The sequence below is a fragment of the Heloderma suspectum genome, chromosome 4 (genome assembly GCF_057233095.1).
Source record: "Heloderma suspectum isolate Gila_16-S chromosome 4, 16-S_ref, whole genome shotgun sequence".
Taxonomy (NCBI): domain Eukaryota; kingdom Metazoa; phylum Chordata; class Lepidosauria; order Squamata; family Helodermatidae; genus Heloderma; species Heloderma suspectum.
In genome coordinates this window covers 256540534-256560566 of record NC_139461.1, presented here as the reverse complement: position 1 = coordinate 256560566, position 20033 = coordinate 256540534, and the positions used below count along the sequence as shown (strand labels likewise).

General features: G+C 45.1%; 1 protein-coding gene across 1 annotated transcript in view; it reads left to right on the top strand.

The window, feature by feature from the left end:
• The window catches only part of LAMB3 (laminin subunit beta 3), an 88098-nt gene that overhangs the window by 24508 nt on the left and 43557 nt on the right, over nt 1–20033 (top strand). The window contains exons 4-6 of the mRNA XM_084853405.1: nt 16978–17092; nt 17366–17439; nt 18095–18286. Coding sequence (XP_084709531.1) covers nt 16978–17092; nt 17366–17439; nt 18095–18286 — 381 coding nt within the window. The remainder of the gene's footprint in view (nt 1–16977; nt 17093–17365; nt 17440–18094; nt 18287–20033) is intronic.

Here is a 20033-nt window from a genome sequence, read left to right as displayed (position 1 = left end):
AGGATACAGATTTTCATAAATGTCCTTATCCTAACTTATATGTATAGATGCACATAAGACAAGCAACAGCTCAGCTTTCAAGACAAGACGTTGAGTCAGGCCATGTAGTTCTATCCCAGGGTAAGCTAAACAAAGATTTGGAAGGGAACTAGGTAAGAAATAGCACCATGTTAAGAACTTCACTATGTGAGATGGTACACTGCACCCTCCCTATGGGACCCTCTTTCTGGATTTATCTGGTTGCCAAAGGCTTCCAAAGGTGAAAAGGGGATTGACACTCCACCTCTTTATCCTTGTCTTTAGGCCTAGAGAAAGAATATATTTCTCTTTCATGGGCAGCTCTCCTGGTGGCACCCTACCTTTTTACTCATGAGTATGCCCTTTCTCACAAGGAGGCCTTTGCTCCTAGTGGTTAAGACACTGAACTGCAGACTGGAAGGTCGGCAGGACAGCAGTTCGAGACCCGAGTGCTGCGTGACGGAGCGAGCTCCCGTCTTCAGTCCCAGCTTCTGCCAACCTAGCAGTTTGAAAGCATGAAATTGCAAGTAGATAAATAGGTACCGCCTCGGCGGGAAAGGTAACAGCATTCCATGCGCCTCGGTGTTCAGTCGTGCCGGCCACATGACCATGGAAGCGTCTTCGGACAGCGCTGGCTCTTCGGTTTAGAAACGGGGATGAGCACCGCACCCTAGAGTCAGACACGACTGGATGGGGACACCTTTACCTTTTTTTTTTAGTCTATATTCTCTACTCCTGGTTAGGAGACTTCTTGGCCAATGAGAGAGGCCATGCTTTTTTCCCTTCAGGGTCTGCTCAGCTACTCGAAAGACAGCTGCCTGCTGTCTCCATGGTTAGGCTACTGTTCCCTCTACAGTTTGGCTACATTACATCCTCTCCTTTATCCTGTTCCCTTGGCATGGACCACATTCCTGTGTCCCATGGCTCAGTGCAGTGGGGATGTATACCTTGATCATAGAGACTGTGCTCTGTCCGCTTTGTCACACAACCTGTCTTTAACCCCAAAGAAGTAGTAAGTTAAAACAGTGAGGGATGATTTGCACATGTCTGTCAAATGTCCATGTCCACATGTGGATGTGTCCAATATATTTGACAGGCAGAGCGTTTGGTAAAGCTCTTCCAAAGCAGCATGACCTTGAGTTCAGCCAAAATAAAAGCCATTTTTATTTTATTTTGCTGGCCAGTCATTCCATCTGCCCTGGGGAACTTTGAGACACACGCCTCCTCTTGCAAGCTGCAGTTTCAGTAAATGGGCAAAAATTTCCTCTTATGCAATGAAATGTTACACAATTTGCTTAGTGCACTTTCCAGCAATAATTTTAGTTTTCCCAAATAATGAAAAAGAGCAAGATTTTGACACTTTGGTGGGCTGCCTCATGAAATTATTATTTCAGGGTCCAACTTTCCAAGTGTTTCTGGGTCTAAGTGTGGAGTTATCCAAACTCAGCAGGCAGAGTGTTTGGCACATCTTTTCCAAAATGACATGACCTTGAGTTGAGCCAGTGTAAGGCCCTGCTGGAATTACAGCAGACCCTTTTGCACAGAATGTTGCAGTAAGCAAAAATGGACTAGATTTTAAAGGGTTCCAGCTTCTTGAGACAGTATGGGAGAAAGACAGTCTTCCATGATGTTTCAGTACATATCCTCTTAACATTTTCTTGAGGGAAATTGGTACATTGAGGATGGAAACAGGATGGAGACTGATAGGGAGAAAGTGATAATGGGAGCAATCTGTGCCTCTTCCCCCTGCAACCTGCCTCCTTCTGCCTACCATCTGGTCAAAGAAAAGCTGCAGATGCTGGAGGAGGAGCTGAAACATTGGGGGGGGGGGTGCCACTTTAGCCATATTTAGGTGTTATATATAGTATACCATAAGTTGAACAAGTGAGGGGGTCCATCCTGAGGAGCTCTGCCCTACTGTGTGCGCATCAAATAGCCCTCCCCCCTGGTGTCCGTGCACAGTGCACACATGAGCAGAGAGGTGGTACAAAAAAGCTTCCATGCAACCTGGAACCCCAATTGTGCAGGCCCCCTCCCTGCAGACATTTGCGCTGTATGAACAGACACCAGGAAGGGCTTGATGTGCATGATGTCAGAGGTGGAACTATTTGGCACAGCCCCACTCGCACATTCCCACATGTTTGGCTTAGTGGTAAATACAATGCCTGAATAGGGTTCTTTATCTGCACATTTCTGGGCTGGTTGCACGTGGTGCTTGGAATGTGGAAGCATTGTGCAAGTTCCATCATTGCCAGTGCCACATGGCATGCAAGCTGAGTGTTGCATCCCAGCATCCTCTGTGATGACGTAAGGGATGCTGGGACATAAACCTTTTCCTAGCTGTCTAGTGTGCGGAATTTAGAGGAAAAGTTATGTATCCATGCCATATTAATTTACTCAATACAAGTACAAGAAAGTATATAGTATTGGAAGGTGTGTGTATAGTCTGGAGCTCAGAGGGTAGGGCAGCTCTGAACGTCAATTAAACCAGAGTTGGGATAAGCCTATGCTAGATGAAACATTCCTGTCGTGAACACAAATGTGTTTAATCTCGACATTTTTAGCCTATAAATTCACTGCTAGCACTTGTGAAGAACAACAAGTTTTCTTGGCCAATGACAGCAGTTGAAGAGTGCTAGTAACTAGTGAGCTGAGGGGCCACTGTGTCTGCCCCCAAGTATATATATAGCCTATAGACTTCTGCAGTTGCACCCTCCAGGTATCTGTCTGTGTTCTCCGTCCCCTTTAAAAAGCGCTTGGAGACTTATTTTTATTCTCCACATGTTTTTGGAAGATTTCCCATTGGTTTTTACACCTTGGAATATCATTGTTTCACTTCCTGTTTTACATTTTGTAATGAATTAATTGATCATTAATCATTTTTAATGATTTAATTGAATTTTAACACATTATTATATGTAACATCTCATTGGTACACCCTGGTAATTTTAGAGTCTAAAATTCAGACACTGGACTTAATGATCTGGGGGGGGGGGGCACTTAGATGGCCATGTGTATTCTTTCAGCTGTGAAGTACACAACTAACTTTTTGTCTCCCCCTCCCCACTTCCACTCCTTGCTTTACAACTGCATCTACATTCATGATATGTTAGAAAAACAAACAAACAAACAAACAAACATTGTTTTGTCAGCTCTAATTTAACAACCCCCCCCCCCCGCAACTGAGTATGTGCAGTTTCACATTTTAAATTCACTTGGGGCACAATCCTATCCAGATAGGCAGCCGCCTCTGAACTCGGAGGCGACCGCCTATCCCTGCTTTGCATTTTCGGCTAGACAGCCAATGCAGCTGTCTAGCCACGGGAGGACGGAGTGGCTGCTGTATGACACATTGGATGTGTCGTACAGGCATTTCTGCCCTCCCCACCCTGGAATGCCCCCAGTCACACCCCTTTTCAGCTGCTCCACTCTCCTCTTGCGAGTGCGGAGGACGGGGCTGCTCTGCGCTACCTCGGAGGCAGCGCAGAAGTGGGGGGAGGTAGGTTCTCCAGGAACTGACCTTCAGAGCGCAGGCTCTGAGGTTGGTTCCAGGATAACATGATATCCTATGGCTGTCTAGTGGCCATAGGATTGCTCCCTTAAATCATAGTACCATCATGACTACAGGATTAAAATGTAGTTTACTTCTGCAAACCCTGATGCTAAATATATTTCTTTGGGAATAAGGACAATTTTGTTGTAGAAAAGGGTAATACATTTTCAAAGTAAAAATAATAAAATGAGCATCAGAAACCATTTACATGTCCAGCCCCATCCCCTGAGTATAACAGGTTTCTAAAAATAAGAAAGGATGCTACAGTGAGCACCATCAGCCCCGGTAGGTCCTGGCATCCCCATAGAGGCTCAAGTATTGATGCTGGGCATGTTTGCTACTGCCCCCACTTGGGGGCCAGGCTATGCTGGCCCCAAAGTCCAGTTCTAGGTAGGGATGTCAGAGAATTTCTCCACGAATCTCGTGGAGGCCGAATGCCAGCGCATTCGGCCCCCCGAAATTGGTGGAGAAATTCTCTGACATCCCCCCGCCCCCCACCGGGACGGGACTTACCTTGTGTGAATGTCCCTGGTGGCGGCGGCGGCGGCAGCACGGCGGTGGTGCGGCGGCGGTGCAGTGGCGGCGGTGGCCGGTCTTCCAACCAGCTGCCACTGCCACCATTTCCACGTTAAAAAAACAAACAAAAAACATGATAGGCTACGTAAAGATTTACGTAGCCTATCACGGCTAGATTTTTAAAAAACACCGTGATAGGCTACGTAAATGTTTACGTAGCCTATCACGGCTGAGTGGAAAAAAACAAACAAACCGCGTGTACGCAAATGGCGGCGCCCATGGGCGCCGCCATTTGCGTTCCTTATTTTGGCACGTGTAGTCTACGTAAACATTTACATAGACTACGGCGAAAATAAGGGGAACGCTATTTGCGTTCCCCTTATTTTCGCCATAGTCTACGTAAATGTTTACGTAGACTACATGTGCCAAAATAAGGAACGCAAATGGCGGTGCCCATGGGCGCCGCCATTTGCGTACGCGCGGGTTTTTTTCCCCCCCGCTCAGCCGTGATAGGCTACGTAAACATTTACGTAGCCTATCATGGCTGACTGCAGGGACGCAAACGGCGGCGGCTACGGCCGCTGCCATTTGCAGTCCCAGCAGGACAAGATTTGCGGCAGGAGGGACGGGGCGCCTCCCTCCCGGCCAGAATTTCAGGGGGGAGGGACGGGGCGCCTCCCCCCCGGCCAGAATTTCGGGGGGGAGGGATGGGGCGCCTCTCCCCCCGGCCAGAATTTCGGGGGGAGGGACGGAGCGCCTCCCCCCCCACAAATCAACATTCGGGTTCAGGTAAGTGACTTTCGTACATCCCTAGCTAGGTACACTGCTGCATGTCCTGAATGTAGCATATCTATGAAATCAGCATTTATCAATATAATTAACTTATTCTTTACCGTGATGACATTTAGGCTGCAATTCTATAGCCAGTTTCTTAGGAGTAATCCCATTGAACCCAGAGGGACTAATATTTGAGTAGAGATGTATAAGATTGCACTGTTACTCATCTTTCTACCATCCCTTTCTATATGCAGAGGTACTGGAAGTCGTCTTTCTTTTGAGCCAGGACTTAGCCTGGCTTGTCATCTTTTAGTGTTTGTTAAATTGGGACTGAAGTCTCTTTAAGCCATTTGTGCACAAAACGTAAGGGAATGCCCAGCTTGTTTTGCTTCTTGAATTACTCACACAAGCTGAGAGCTGGATTTTGCTCTACTTGACTTCCCACCCAGTAACCTTTCACCCACTAAAGCTGTTTGCCCTGTGTATGAGGCTTTGGAGAGCGGATTCTAGGCCGGAGCTGTTTTTTGAGATTCAGATGAAGGCCGTATTGTTTGCCTGGATGAAACATCCCCCAGGGGAAGGCTGACCAAGCAATACTGAAAAGTTGGGGATTTGTCACAAGCCTTTTGATGCATGGCAAATATCTTTACACTCAACACTTGGGCTGAGGTAAAGTGCTGAATCAACTGAAGGTGCTCACTTGATCTTATGAAGAAATGACAAGATATAAACAAGCCAGAACATACCATTCTCTCCTGTGTGTTTGGTCCTTTTAGTAGTGGATCTGCAACTGGGGAAATACCAGCAGGCCCTGTTTGAAACTTGAGGAAGGAATTCCATTTTCAGCGCCACTTTGTAGATTTGTTAATGTTGTGGGGGGAAAGGGGGCACATTTGTTTGGAGTTGGGAAATGGAAGGCTTGTCTTGCCACAATTTGATCCTGTATTGCATATGCTGCTGTGTACATTGCATGTTTGCTACGTGCTGTACGCTGTGTGGCACTGGCTACCGGCCATCTCTTTCAACCCTTTTGATCACACGCCTTGGGTGATTGTAGTGTTTGCTGGATTTCTGCCATAAGGTGGGCTAGAATATCTTGGCTGATAAGTAACCCAGTCTCAAGCCCAAGCATGTCCCATGAAGAAGGACATAATGTCTAACTGGTATAGTGCTAATGCGAAGATCTACTTAACTCTGCCCTCCTCTCCCCTGAGGCTTGAGTTGCAGTAATCTAATCTTGAAGCCATTTAACATCCCAAGAAGGACACAATATCTAACTGGTATAGATCAAACACGAAGGTCTGCTTCATTTGGTTCAGTTCTCTTGAAACCTGAGTGGCCGCAAATACAGGTTTGCCTGAAGGATACAAACAGTTGGAATAACTTTGTACAGGGCTAATTATTATTTTATTTTTAGCCTATATATGCAGGTTTCTGTATGTGGTCTTCAACCTTTTGTCTCTAAAGTCTGGCAAAATCCTGTCTTTTATGACAATGACCATGAGGCTGGGGAGCGGCTATAGCACAAGAGTAAAATCCATGCTTCGCTTGCATAAGTGTCCAGGTTTCTGGCATTTCCACTTAAAATGGACATCAGGTACCAGGGCTGGAAAAATACTCTGCCCCAGCCTTCATGGAGCCTTCGCCAACCACAGCAGACAGCCTTAGGCAGATGGTTGACCCATGGTTGACTCAACCTAAGGCAGCCTCATATGTTCATAGATAGGAAGTTAGGAATGTCATCTGTAAGTGACAAGACCTGATTGGCTCCTTTTCAGTGCATCTTTAGTCAATTTTGGCAAAGTTTAGGAGCTAATCCTATACAGTATCCTGCTTTAGAAACTGGCCAGTCCATACCTCCCCCTGTCGCTAAAGGTTCTTCCAGATGGACAATAGTGCTACCAATCAATCAAGACATTGTGCAGCTATTTTTAAAATTAAATTTTTATTGTGGAATTTCAACAACAAAAACAAAAGATGAAAAGAAAAAATGTAGCTACATACATTTGAATATATTAATTTCAATGCATGCCTATGAAATGTGTGTGTGTATGTATGTAGCTATGTATACGTATGAGTGTGTGTGTGCGTGCGTGTGTATATATATATATGTATCCGGGGGGGGGTGTACCATGGCTTAGTTACTGTTTTGAACCTTGGCAGCTCCTGTAGAGTAGGAAGTAGCAGCAGTGGGTGGAGCTTAGGGGTGTATGAAACTCACTTACCTTTTCGCGGAATCTTTCGTGGTGGGGGGGAGGCGCTCCGTCCCTCCCCCCAGAATCCTCGATGGGGGGGGGAGGCGATCCGCTCCTCCCCCCCGGAATCCTCGACGGCCAGCTCCGCTCTGCAGCCAGGAGACCAGCCGCCGGAGCCACTGGAACTGCCGCCGCCGCATCCGCTGCATTTGCCCCAGGTAAGTGCTGTCCCAAGGGGATTCCACGGCAGGGGGCTGTTCCGCCACGGATTCCGGGGATGGCAGAGAATTCCGCCACGGATTCCAGTGAGGCCGGCCTCACTGGAATCCGTGGCAGAATTCTCTGCCATCCCTAGTGGAGCTTCTGCTAAGTTCTGTGTGTGAAAAATAAAGGACAGTTGGTTTTGAGGCCTGCTGAGTCTTAGGGTTCCTTCACACTGAGCTTTTATCCTGAGATTGTCAGGGCTGGCTCCAGGTGGAATGAATATTAAAGGCTTATTTTTAGCAAAGGTGCTACCCCGTTTCTCTCCCTCTCCCCCAGTGCCCCTTGTCTGGCCACAGCCCCCATCTTCTTTATATAACATAGGGGTGTAGAACCTCTTGAGATATGATAGTACTGTTCAAGTACTTGAAAGGTTGTCACAGAGAGGAAGGCCAGCATCCCTTCTCGATCATCCCAGAGTGCAAGACACGGAATAATGGGCTCAAGTTGCAGGGAGCCAGATTGTGGCTGAACAGCACAAAAAACTTCCTGACTGTTAGAGCAATACAACAATGGAACCAATTACGTGGGGAGGTGCTGGGCTCTCCCACACTGGAGGCATTCAAGATGAGGCTGGACAGCCATCTGTCGGGGATGCTCTGACTTGGATTCCTGCACTGAGCAGGGGGTTGGACTCGATGGTCTTATTGGCCCCTTCCGACCCTACTATTCTATGATTCTATGATTGAGATTGCTCCTTCACAGACGTTTGCGGGCTCTTTACATGATGCCCGCCGTCATCCTGCCATGACCCTCCAGGGCATCTCCTGCACTATGGCCTTTGTTCCATTTTTAAATAGATTGCAGATAATGAGCTATCAAATTACCCCATTGTGTTCTGCTTCAGTTTCCTCTGTGAAAAGAGTAGAAGCGGCAAGAAGAGGAGCAAGATCGGTGAAAGATAATGGAAGACTCAGATAAGGGGAGAAGGAGGGGGAATGCGGTGGGGGAGAAGGAAGTACGTGAAAAAGGGAGTTGTTGTGATCCTGCATTTAAAATGAGAGTAGAAAGCCCTGTTTTAAATGCAGGATTTTAGGCTGGTGTAGAGGTTCCCTTACAGTCATGCCCTCTACCTATACAACTTGTGGCAATGAAGGTGGGATTCTGAGAGCTATACAGGCAGCAAGGACTGTGAATCCATTTACACAGCTAACTGGTAAATTAGCTGTGACCCACAGCTAGACCCACTGAAGAACTTGAGCGACTCCTGTGTTGTTGTTGTTGTTTGTTTTAAAAAAGAATTACAATCAAAATGGCTGCTTTTGGACATATTCAACAGTTTGATGTTAGTCAACCTGCTTCGTGGGATTTTTATGCAGAATGGCTTTCATTCTATCTTAAAGCAAATAAGATAGATAATGCTGAACAAAAGCAAGCTGTGCTCTTAACTGTTTGTGGGCCACAGACATTTGCCATAATAAAATAACTCACTGCTCCTGCCTAACCCAAAACTAAGACATTTGATGAACTTTTAGGATTACTGAAGATACATTTCTCACCAAATCCTTCAGTTATTGTGCAGAGATTTAAATTTCACAAATAAATGCAGCAACCTGGAGAGGGCATTGTCACTTATATTGCAGAACTACTACATCATCTTTCTCAACACTGCAACCTTGGGGATTTTCTAGAGGATTTTTTGAGGGATCACCTTGTCTGTGCAGTTTATGATGAAGCACTAGAATGATCCAAACTGTCCGAACCAAACTTGACATTTGCAATGGGTCAAGAAAAGGCATTAACCAGTGAGACTGCATCACTATATGTCACAGAACTCAAGAGAGATGCAGAGGATGTAAATGCCTTCTGGAGCAAGCAGGCTGAGAATTCTGGGCAGCAAGGTCAACAGAACACAAGAAATGCACCCTCCATAAAATATGCAGATAGGCCCTGGCCTATTCGTGGTCTGGCTGTGGAGGACCATATCAGTGCTCTCTATGCAGATTCAAGGATTCTGAGTGCAGGTTTTGCAAGAAGAAGGGTCACCTTGAGTGAGTCTGCCGTTCAAAATCTGTCAGCACAAGGTCAAGGAACTATAACAAAGAGTCACTCCACCTAGCATCTCATGGGGTTGATTATCCCCAGGGTGATGAAACTCAACAGCTTTATCACATTCAGAAGTAGGGATGTCAGAGAATTCTGCCATGGACTCCAGTGAGGCTGGATTCCTTAGAATCCGGCCCCCCAGAATCCGTGGCGGAACGGCCTCCTCCCCGCCACCTCATGGAATCCCCCGGGACGGAGCTTACCTGGCTGCGGATTCGGCGGTGGCTCTGGCGGCAGGTCCAGCTGGTCTCCTGGCCACTGCCGGGTTGCTGCGGCCGCAAATGGTGGCCGTCGTAGCGGCCGCCATTTCTGTGGCTTCCTTTTGCGCTGATAGGCTACGTAAATACTTACGTAGCCTATCACAGCTTGACAGCCATGCAAATGGCGGCTGGCGTAGCGGCTGCCATTTGCAGCTGCAGCAGCCTGGCCACAGCCGGAATTCTGGCTGCGGCCAGCCCCAGCCAGCGGCTCCGCAGAGTCGCTGCGGTGCGGAGCTGGCCTGGGAGCATTCCGGGGGGGGGACGGATATATATATCCCTATTCAGAAGGTCTGTGGCAAGGAACCTCATAATTCTGTGTTGTATGAAACAGTATTAATCAATGGCCGGAAGTGCAAAATGGAAGTGGATTTGGGGTCTGGGGTATCCATAATTAACAGAGACACCTTTAAGCGCATATTTTCTGGGACCCTTGCTCCAAAGTTGTCAAGTCTGTCATGCATTCTGTTTGATTACAATGCAAAGAAGGTCGATATTGTTGGATGCTGCTCTGTAGATGTACATTATGGCTCCTTCCAAGGGAAGCTTCCACTTATAATTGTGGAGGGGCAGTGGAAATGCCTCCTGTGGAGAAACTGGTTCTCAATAGAGATTAGCATTCAAGGAATTCACGCCCTTACTACAGGTTGGCTGGGAGCAATTGTTAATAAATTTCCAAGGGTATTTTCTGAAGAACTGGGAGAATACAAAGGGAAGCCAGTGTCACTCCATCTGGATCCACCTATTGCACCAATTTGCATGAAAGCCAGGGATGTGCCTTTTGCATTGTGGGAAAAAACTGAAGAAGAGCTTGATCATCTTATCAAGCAAGGTGTGCTAGAACCAGTTACACAGACCCAGTGGGCTACACCCATTGTGTCGGTATTAAAGCTTAATGGGAAGGTGAGACTGTGTGGGGATTACAAGTGCACCGAGAATAAGGCACTTAAGCAGCATCCATACACAGTGCCTGCTGTCTAGGGATGTATGAAAGTCACTTACCTTTTCAAAGGGTGACATTCGCGGTGGGGGGAGGTGCTCCGTCCCTCCCCCCGAAATTCTCTCCAGCTGGCTCCGCTCCGCGGAGATTCCACAGAGCTGCCGGGCAGGGCCAACTGCAGCCGGACATCTGGCCGCTGGGCAGCCTGCAGGGATGCAAATGGTGGCTGCCGTAGGTGCCGCCATTTGCGTCCCTGTATTTTGCCTTGATAGGCTACGTAAGTGTTTACATAGCCTATCAACAGCAAACGCAAATGGCGGCGGCTACGGCGGCCGCCATTTGCATTCCCTTTTTTTTGTCGTTTTAGCCTACGTAAATATTTACGTAGGCTATTACGGCAAAAAAAAAAGGGGAACGCAAATGGCAGCTACTACGTCATTTGCGTTCTTTTTTTTTTTTTGCCGTAATAGCCTACGTAAATATCTACATAGGCTAAAACGGCAAAAAAAGGGAACACAAATGGCAGCCGCCGTAGCCGCCGCCATTTGCGTTCCCTTAGTTTCGCCGTGATAGGCTACGTAAATACTTACGTAGCCTATAATGGCTTCCGCAGGGACGCAAATGGCGTCTCTGCGTTAGCCGTGATAGGCTACATAAGTATTTACGTAGCCTATCACGGCTACATGGAAGAAGCATTCGCAAGTCAGCGCGGACAGCAGCAGGTAGGTTCTCCATTCCAGGCCCATTTTGCAGGGTGGAGGGGGCAGGGGGGCTTTGTTCCACCACGGATTTCGGGGGGCTGAATGCACTGGCATTCGGCCTCACCGAGATCCGTGGCGGAATTCTCTGACATCCCTACTGCTGTCAATCAACTCTTTGCTGTTCTTGGTGGAGGGAAAGTCTTTGAAAAACTTGATCTCGCCCAAGCATATCAACAGTTTGTTGTCGATGATTCTACAGCAGATGCCCAAATGCAGATACATTGTTGTTGTTGTTTATTCGTTCAGTCGCATCACTCCTAGAAAGACAAAGTCTGTCACTGCCTCCACGTTTTCTCCCTCTATTTGCCAGTTCTCAATCAAGCTGGTTGCCATAATCTTGGTTTTTTTGAGGTTTAGCTGCAACCCAGCTTTTGCACTTTCTTCTTTCACCTTTGACATGAGGTTCCTCAGCTCCTCCTCGCTTTCAGCCATCAAAGTGGTATCATCTGCATATCTGAGATTGTTAGTGTTTCTTCCAGCGATTTTAACTCCAGCCTTGGCTTCATCAAGCCCAGTGCGTCGCATGATGTGTTCTGTGTACAGGTTGAATAGGTAGGGTGAGAGTATACAACCCTGCCGTACTCCTTTCCCAATCTTAAACCAGTCCGTTGTTCCGTGCTCTGTTCTTACCGTTGCTACGTTATACAGATTCCTCAGGAGGCAGACAAGATGACTTGGTATCCACATGCCACAATTTGTTATGATCCACACAGTCAAAGTCTTCAGAATAGTCAATAAAACAGAAATAGATGTTTTTCTGAAACTCCCTGGCTTTCTCCATTATCCAGTGGATATTGGCTATTGGGTCTCTAGTTCCTCTGCCTTTTCTAAACCCAGCTTGTACATCTGGCCATTCTCGTTCCATGAATTGCTGGAGTCTACCTTGCAAGATCTTGAGCATTATCTTACTGGCATGTGAAATAAGTGCCACTGTTCGATAGTTTGAACATTCTTTGGTGCTTCTCTTTTTTGGTATGGGGATATCAGTTGATTTTTTCCAATCTCTTGGCCATTCTTGTGTTTTCCAAATTTGCTGGCATATGGCATGCATCACCTTGACAGCATCATCTTGCAAGATTTTAAACAGTTCAGCTGGGATACCGTCATTTCCTGCTGCCTTGTTATTAGCAATGCTTCTTAAGGCCCATTCAACCTCACTCTTCAGGATGTTTGGCTCTAGCTCACTGACCACACCATCACGCCTATCCCTGATATTATTATCCTTCCTATACAGATCTTCCGTATATTCTTGCCACCTTTTCTTGATCTCTTCTGCTTCTGTTAGGTCCTTGCCATCTTTGTTTTTGATCATAATCTTTGTTTTTGTTTTGTTTTTGATCATTTGTTTTGTTTTTGATCATACATAGCATATATGAAAGATAGAAAGACTAACAATAGAGCCTATCTATCTATCTATCTATCTATCTATCTATCTATCTATCTATTTATCTAAATGTTTCAGCTGCCACCCTCATCAGTAGCTGTGCTGTTGAATGGGTATCAGGAGTGGCAGTTTGGAATGCCTGAAGATGGAAGTTCCTTAGGAGAAAAAACAGAGGTATGAGTGGTATGCTTATGAATTGTCCTCCAGATTAAGGCCATTTGGACTAAGAGTTCTCAGTCTATAGATCCAGAAATTTTTGTTTTTGTCAGCACGTCAGTGTCTTTTGTTTGTTCTTTTGGAAACAACTGTAAATCCAAGAGATTATGTGCAGGTGAGTTGAAATGTCTTGCAACAGCTTTTTGGTGAGAATCACAGATTTGTGGTTATGGAATCTTGTTCTTAGGTCTGTTGTAGTTTTACCTACATATTGCAGACATCTTTCTCTTTTATATATATATATATATATATATATATATATGTATGTATGTATGTATATATTACATTAAATAAACCACATTAGTAGAAATGCTAATGCAATAAGTTTTTTTAGTAACTGTGCTCCTGAAAGAAGTGGTTTCTTGGAGGTAATTGCAGATAATGCAATGTGTTGATTTATAATGGTATGATCCTGCAAGTATTTTGTTTAAGTGCAGCTTTAACTCACAATTTACATAGATTGGGTGGTTTTCTGAATGTGATACATGTTGGAGAATTAATGGCTTCCGTTAAATGAGCGCAATTGGATATAATAGGGTAACTGTATTTAATAATCTTGTGGTAATTAGAGGCAGCAAGATGGTAGTCCGCAACCAATGGAGAGCAGTTTACTTTTGAGGAGTTAACTTGTGACATATTTGCCTGGGTTCCACATTTTCCCCAGCCTCCATCTCTGAAATGGAGGCCATGTTTCCACAACAACAGAAGGAGAGGCTAATGGAGGAGTGCCTGATTTTTTTTTAAAGGAATCGGCTTTGCTGTGAGCACGGCTCCATGAGCAGCTTCTGTGGCCCAGTAAAAATCGCTTCATAGTACTTCCTGGTGGGGGTGGGGGTGGGGGTTGGAGTAAAAGTAATCTGACTGGCAGGGGCTGCTCAACAAATAAGAGAGGTTTCCCCCCCCCTTTCACCTGAAAGTCCAGAAGCACCTGCATTTCAGGAGCAAGCCTCATTGAGCACAATGGGAGTTACATCTGAGTAGACACACATATGCTTGTGCTGGGAAAGGGTGGGGGGGAGAACACAAAGACAGAAACCAGCCCCCATTTTAACCCACAGGACCTCATTGACCACAATGGGAGTTACTTCTGAGGAGACACTAATTGGTTTGTTGTTGGAAAGAGACAGAAACCAGCCCCCATTTTAATGCACAGGATCTCTATAAGGAAGCTGTGAAGTAGTTACTTCCTAAGGCAATGAATTGGAGCCTCGAGATCGTGCTTAATCACACTTAAGGAATTAGGCTGTAAAATGTGCCATTTCAATTGAGGAGGATCTCTGTAAGTTCTGATGTGGGCGTTCAAAGGCAAGCCTCATTCAGCACAATGGGAATTACTCCTGAGGAGACACTAATGGGTTTGTTGTGGGAAAGAGAGCAGTAAACACAAAGACGGCAACTAAGGAGAATCGGAGTGTCGAGATTGCTCTGTGCCATGTCAGTTGAGGGGGTTCTATGTAATTTCTGTGGGCATTCAGCGGGCAAGCCTCATTCAGCACAGTGGGAGGAAACACCCCTTGACTGGGGTCATGGTGAAAGGCATACCACTGGGCAGGGCTGGCATACTCAAGCTAAATGCAGGGGTTGGGGCATACAACAACTATACTGGGGAGAACCCGACTTAAGGAAAACAATCGGACTTTAAGCAGTCTCAGGAAATCTGGTTTTTCCCTGATAAGCTCCAGGGTGGCTGCTGGATGGCCACAACGTCATCGATCCCTGACGACCTCAACACGCAGCTGGCTCGGAGTAAATCGCTGGTGGAAACATCCCCTGAGAAACAAACCTCTCAGGAAATGCCTGCTTTCACCTGGATCAGATGTTGCCACTGACACCCAAGCTTCAGCCCTTTTACTCTCTCTGGGTTCCAGAGAAACTAAATATGCCCAATTGGTTCTCTCAACCCAATACAGGAGAAGTAACAAGGAAATAGATTTAATAAGTGTGTACCAATTCAATCAACACATGGGAGTCTGTATTTAAAAAAAAACAAATGAAGATTTATTTGTAGCACAAATAGTTATATGTTATTATTATTCATTAATGCTTGATCCTAATTTCCCTACCTATTCTACCCCTTCTAAAATCCTATACACAAACCCCCTTATTGGATGTTGCTTCTACAATCCTTAAATCCCTATCCAACTGTCAGATCTCCCTTTATATCCCTTAGAATCCGCACACATACATAGGCCCCTCCCACCTTTCACGCCCTCCTTAACACTCAATTAACCCTCGCTTACCTGGGTTATGTAAAACAATATAAACGTGTGTGTGTGTATGTATATATATATATATATATATATATATATATATGAAAATACAGTTTTCTGAGAATTATACATAAACTTAAGCAAAAGCAGACCAAATATCCAAATAAGTATCCATTCACAGGCGGTGTCTATATACCACCTGTTCAAATGTTGAAAGTATTGTAAGGACTTCAATCCATTGCGTTGTAGGAGGTGAGTGTTTATCCTTCCAATGTTGTAATATCAGTGTTTTAGCTGTCAAAAGAGTGGAGAATCCATTTCCACTGACCATGCATTAACTTCCAGGAAGGAGGCAGATAATTGAAAAGAACATACGCATCAGTAAATATTAAAGAGTGTTCCAATACGAAGTATTTTCATATAATAACCTTTTCCCCCCAAAAGGCAACTTTTGGACATTGCCAAAACATATTGTTAAAGGAAGCATTAGCTGTGTTACACCTCCAACAATTAGCTGACTTAAGACAAACTCTTGTTAAAGAGACATTGTGGCATCCAATGAACATGGAACAAGAGTTTTGCTGAATAAAGCATAACCTGAGATCCATAGACGCTTCAGACATACACACGAAAACGGCAATCCATTTATTAGGCAAAATGGGACAATTCCAATTCCCTGTTCCATTCCTACTTAAGACCCTGTATATCATATTTATTCACCAATAATAAATATTTATAAACATGGCTCATGGGTCCATATAACTAATTGGCCTCAATAAATGTTTCCAATAGCAAAGGAGACTCTGAAGCTGTAAAAGCAGCAGAACCAAACATAGATTCTAACAAATATTGCAACTGCAAGTATTGCCATGCAGCTGTAGCAGGCAAGTCAAATTTGGTATGCAAAGCCGAGAATGACAAAAACTCATAATCATTACCCGCTAGTTGATCCAAGATAAATATCAACTTATCTGTCCAAGTCCGCCACAAAAACATTTTCTTAACAATTTTTAAATCTGGATTTTCCCATATAGTCAATTTAGCAATTGTGCAGCTATAATTCCTTTTCCTTCTTCATGGATTTTTTTGTGGAAAGAAAAAATACAGAAGAAGCAGTGGGATAGTACTATGAATGAGGCAGGGCAGTTGCATGATAAAAGCCTTGTCTAGAAACACCCTAAATTTATTAATCCAAAATGAACTCCCCCCCCCCCCTTTCCACATTATCCAAGATGAGCTATATCTTTATGCACAATGTATCTGACTTTAAATTTGAGATTTAGGACAGAGAAAAGGAAGTAGTTCTTCATTCAGTGCATAACTAAACTATTGAATTCACTACCACAAGATGTAATGATGGCCACCAATTTGGATGGCTTAAAAAGGGGAATAGACAAATTCATGGAGGATAAGGCTAAACAGGGCTACGAGCCCTGGCCATATACTACCTCCAGTATCAGAAGCAGGATGCCTACATATTCCAATTACTGGGGAACTTGAGCAGGAGGAACATGACCATGTCCTTCCCACAGGCAGTGGGGAGGACAAAGATTTGTTGTCCACCACCCTTCTCTCAAGTGGCAGGCCTTTTTGGCTGCTGTGTGAAGAGAATGGTGGAATAGATGGACCCTTGGTCTGATTCTCATAGCTCTTCTTATGTTCTTAGTTTATTTACATTTGAAGAACAACTTGTTTTTTTAAAAAAATAATATTCAATAAATAATAATATTTAAATAATAAACATTTCTGTTCAGAAAATGTAATATATTTTCTACAGGCTTGGAAATCCCTTTTCCTGGACCTGGGGATCCTAATCTGATAGCTGCCTTTTGTTCTCTTTCAGTGGCAAATGAAATGTTGCCGATGTGATTCCAGAACCCCTCATGCATTCAACAGTCACCGGGTGGAAAATGTCCTCTCTTCTGCAGGAGACACACGGTGGTGGCAATCTCAGAATGGTAAGGCTCTGTCTTGCTTAGCATGTCTTCAAGACCGCTCCCCCCCGCCGCCCCATGTAGACGTGCTGTAAAACAGTGTCTCAGTTGGAAATTTTATGATAGGAATGTTGGGCTGAGAGGAGCAAGGGTTGTGTAGATTCAGCAAACAGGTTTTGGGTTTCAGTGGATTAAATGCAAAGAGGAAATGGATGACCTGGCTCACAGGAAAAGCTTTTTGTTTTCATAACCTCTGTGACCTACTGCTCTGAGAACTGTTCTTTTCTGTCTCCTCAGATGTAGATCATGTCTCTCTCCAACTAGATCTGGATAAAAGGTTTCAGTTTGGTAGCATCCTGTTGGACTTCAGGGTATGTGTTTGGCTTTCATGTTAGTTATTGGGGGTAGAAACTTTAATTTGGATGGTCTTTGCAAGCCAAGGAGGATCTGAATCAGGGCTTCAGATAAAACACACTAACCAGTCTCCTAAAAACAAAGAAAAACGTTTGGCTGGATCCAGCCTATGTTAGTTGGCTGGCATTACTGATCACCCAAACATCTGCTGTTGCCAAAGATTTGTTGTCCACCCCCCTTTTCTCATTGGGCAGACTTTGTCCGAGTCCTCTTGCTATGTCTGAAACAAAATCCCCTGCCTTTCTCTCCAGCTCTAATCTTGGATCTAGGGGTGGGCAGAAAACAAGTCCCTGCTCCTCTGCACCTGACAAGCTCAGAGCATCCATTGGGCAAAGAGACAAACCTATATGCCTCTACCTTGCCTTTTCCCTCCAGCTCTGAGCTGAAAATAGGAGGCTTAGAGGCTCATTATGGTTCTGCGCTTTTGCTCAGCGAGTGCATAGCTAAAACACCTCTCAGGCTTCAGCTGAATTTTGGAGCTGGAGAGGGTGGGGTTCATCAGAGGAAGCCTCAGGCACACCTGACTTTCCAGAGCCTGGCTCTCCTCTTCCCTTGGCAAGGGTGGCAAGATTATTGAACCCTGTTCGTATTTCTTTCCCCCTATCCTTCCAGAGTCCTCTGCCAGGTGGCACGGTGATTGAACGTTCCACTGACTTTGGCAAAACCTGGAAAATATATCAGTACTTGTCCACAGACTGTGCCACTTCGTTTCCATGGATCGCCAGGGGCCTCCCTCAGACCTGGCAGGATGTGCGTTGCCAGGATATGCAGACTCATCACAGACCACCACAAAATGGCGGGAAGGTAGAATAAACTCATTGGCTCAGAAAGACTGTGTGGATTTCACCAAACTTAGAGCTGCATTAGCAAACCTCTAGGACAGCCTTCCCTTCCAGATATTGGACTACAACTCTCAGCATTTCTTAACATTGGCTATGCAGGCTGTCTGGGGCTGATGGCAGTTGAAGTCCAGCACATCTGGGGGGCAGCAGGTTGGGGAAGGCTATTCTAGGACCTCAGCTAGTTTGACAACATTCATCAGCAGAGCTCCTCTACTGTACTATGAAGGCAACTGCCTTCTATCCATCCATGCGCAGAGAAACAAATGAAGGAGGCTCCATTAAGTCATTTTTGTGTGGTACAGGAAGCCCCTTCCATCCAGGCTAAACTAGGCCACAGAAGGCTTGGACTCTCTGGGGACAATAACATTTAATTTCTTAAGAGAGAAGCTGGAGCTGAAGCCTGCTTGGAATTCATCACTCCCATCTGAAAGCTCTGCCCTCTGATCCAATAAGTGTGGGGAAAAGCAGTGGTTACTCTTTAATCAGAAGGCACTCTGTGTAGAGATGCTGGTGAAGCTCACTGGGCTTGGGCCTTGCCTAGATATGAGCTTTGGGAGCCCCTAAGACTTGCTCCCAACAGGAGGTGAGCATTATGAGGCCCCTGAAGTCCTCTCCAGCTTGGATTAAAATCTAATCTGGAAAAGAATTCCAATCCCCCTTTCCTTTAAACAGGAGCTACCTGTTTGAGGCAGTTGCTATGGCAGCACTCCAAATGCAGGGACAGGAAGGGAGGGAGATTTTATCTTCCTTTCTCTGGTGTATGGTGGTGGTGCACCAAGAAGAAAGGCCCCAGTGTCATTTGAGAAATCAGAAATGCAGTGGCAATAGCCATCAATGGTGTCCCAGCCCAGGTAGGGAAGGGGGTGGGGGTTGGATACTGAAGGAGCTAGGTGGAGGAAGGAAGGAAAGTTGGAGGTGTGGGAGACTGGGCAGGAGACTTACAAAGATAAATTGGCTCAGATAATAAGCCAAGCTATTTCTGATGGGAGTGTGTTTAAAAAATAGCTCAGCTTATTTTCTGAGCCAGTCTGTTGGAAGCCAGGGAAAACCATCATCTCTACTGTGTACTTCAGCTCAGTCAGAGGGGAGCTTTTTCTCTTGTCTAAACCTGGTCTGGTTCTGGGGCTGATCTTGGGGTTCATTTAAACCTTTCTTAGAGTTCTATGCCATCTTGCCACTAGACACTATTGGTTGTAGATCCTACTTCCTACTCCTATTCTATACTATGACTGTCTCTCTACCCCCAGCCCATTCTTTCAAACAAGTGTTTGCCTCTTTAATATCTAGGATAAAACTGTAGTCAGTGCATTAATCCAGCATGACAAGCCTTAATATGAGCAGAATATTTCTTGGAGAAATTAGGGCTGAGAGAGACTCATGAGGAGTTCCTGTTAATGTTTCCTAATGTTTTGATGAAGCACTATTGATTTATATCTTATTGCTTTGATTAGGCTGTGGTTTTATTTATTTTTTAAATCATGGTCTAGTGTTCTGTATTGGATTTTAATGATTGTTGCCACCTTGGCAGAAAGAAAAAAACTCATGCCACCAACCATTGATGGTGAAGTGACCTTAGTGCTCAGTATACCAGTAATTCTGTGCACCACTACCATTTAAATAACAGTGTAAAATACATTTTTCTAATTAGGAAGTGGCACTGACAATTTCTGGAAAGGCAGGATAGAACAAACTCCCACCATAATAATTTT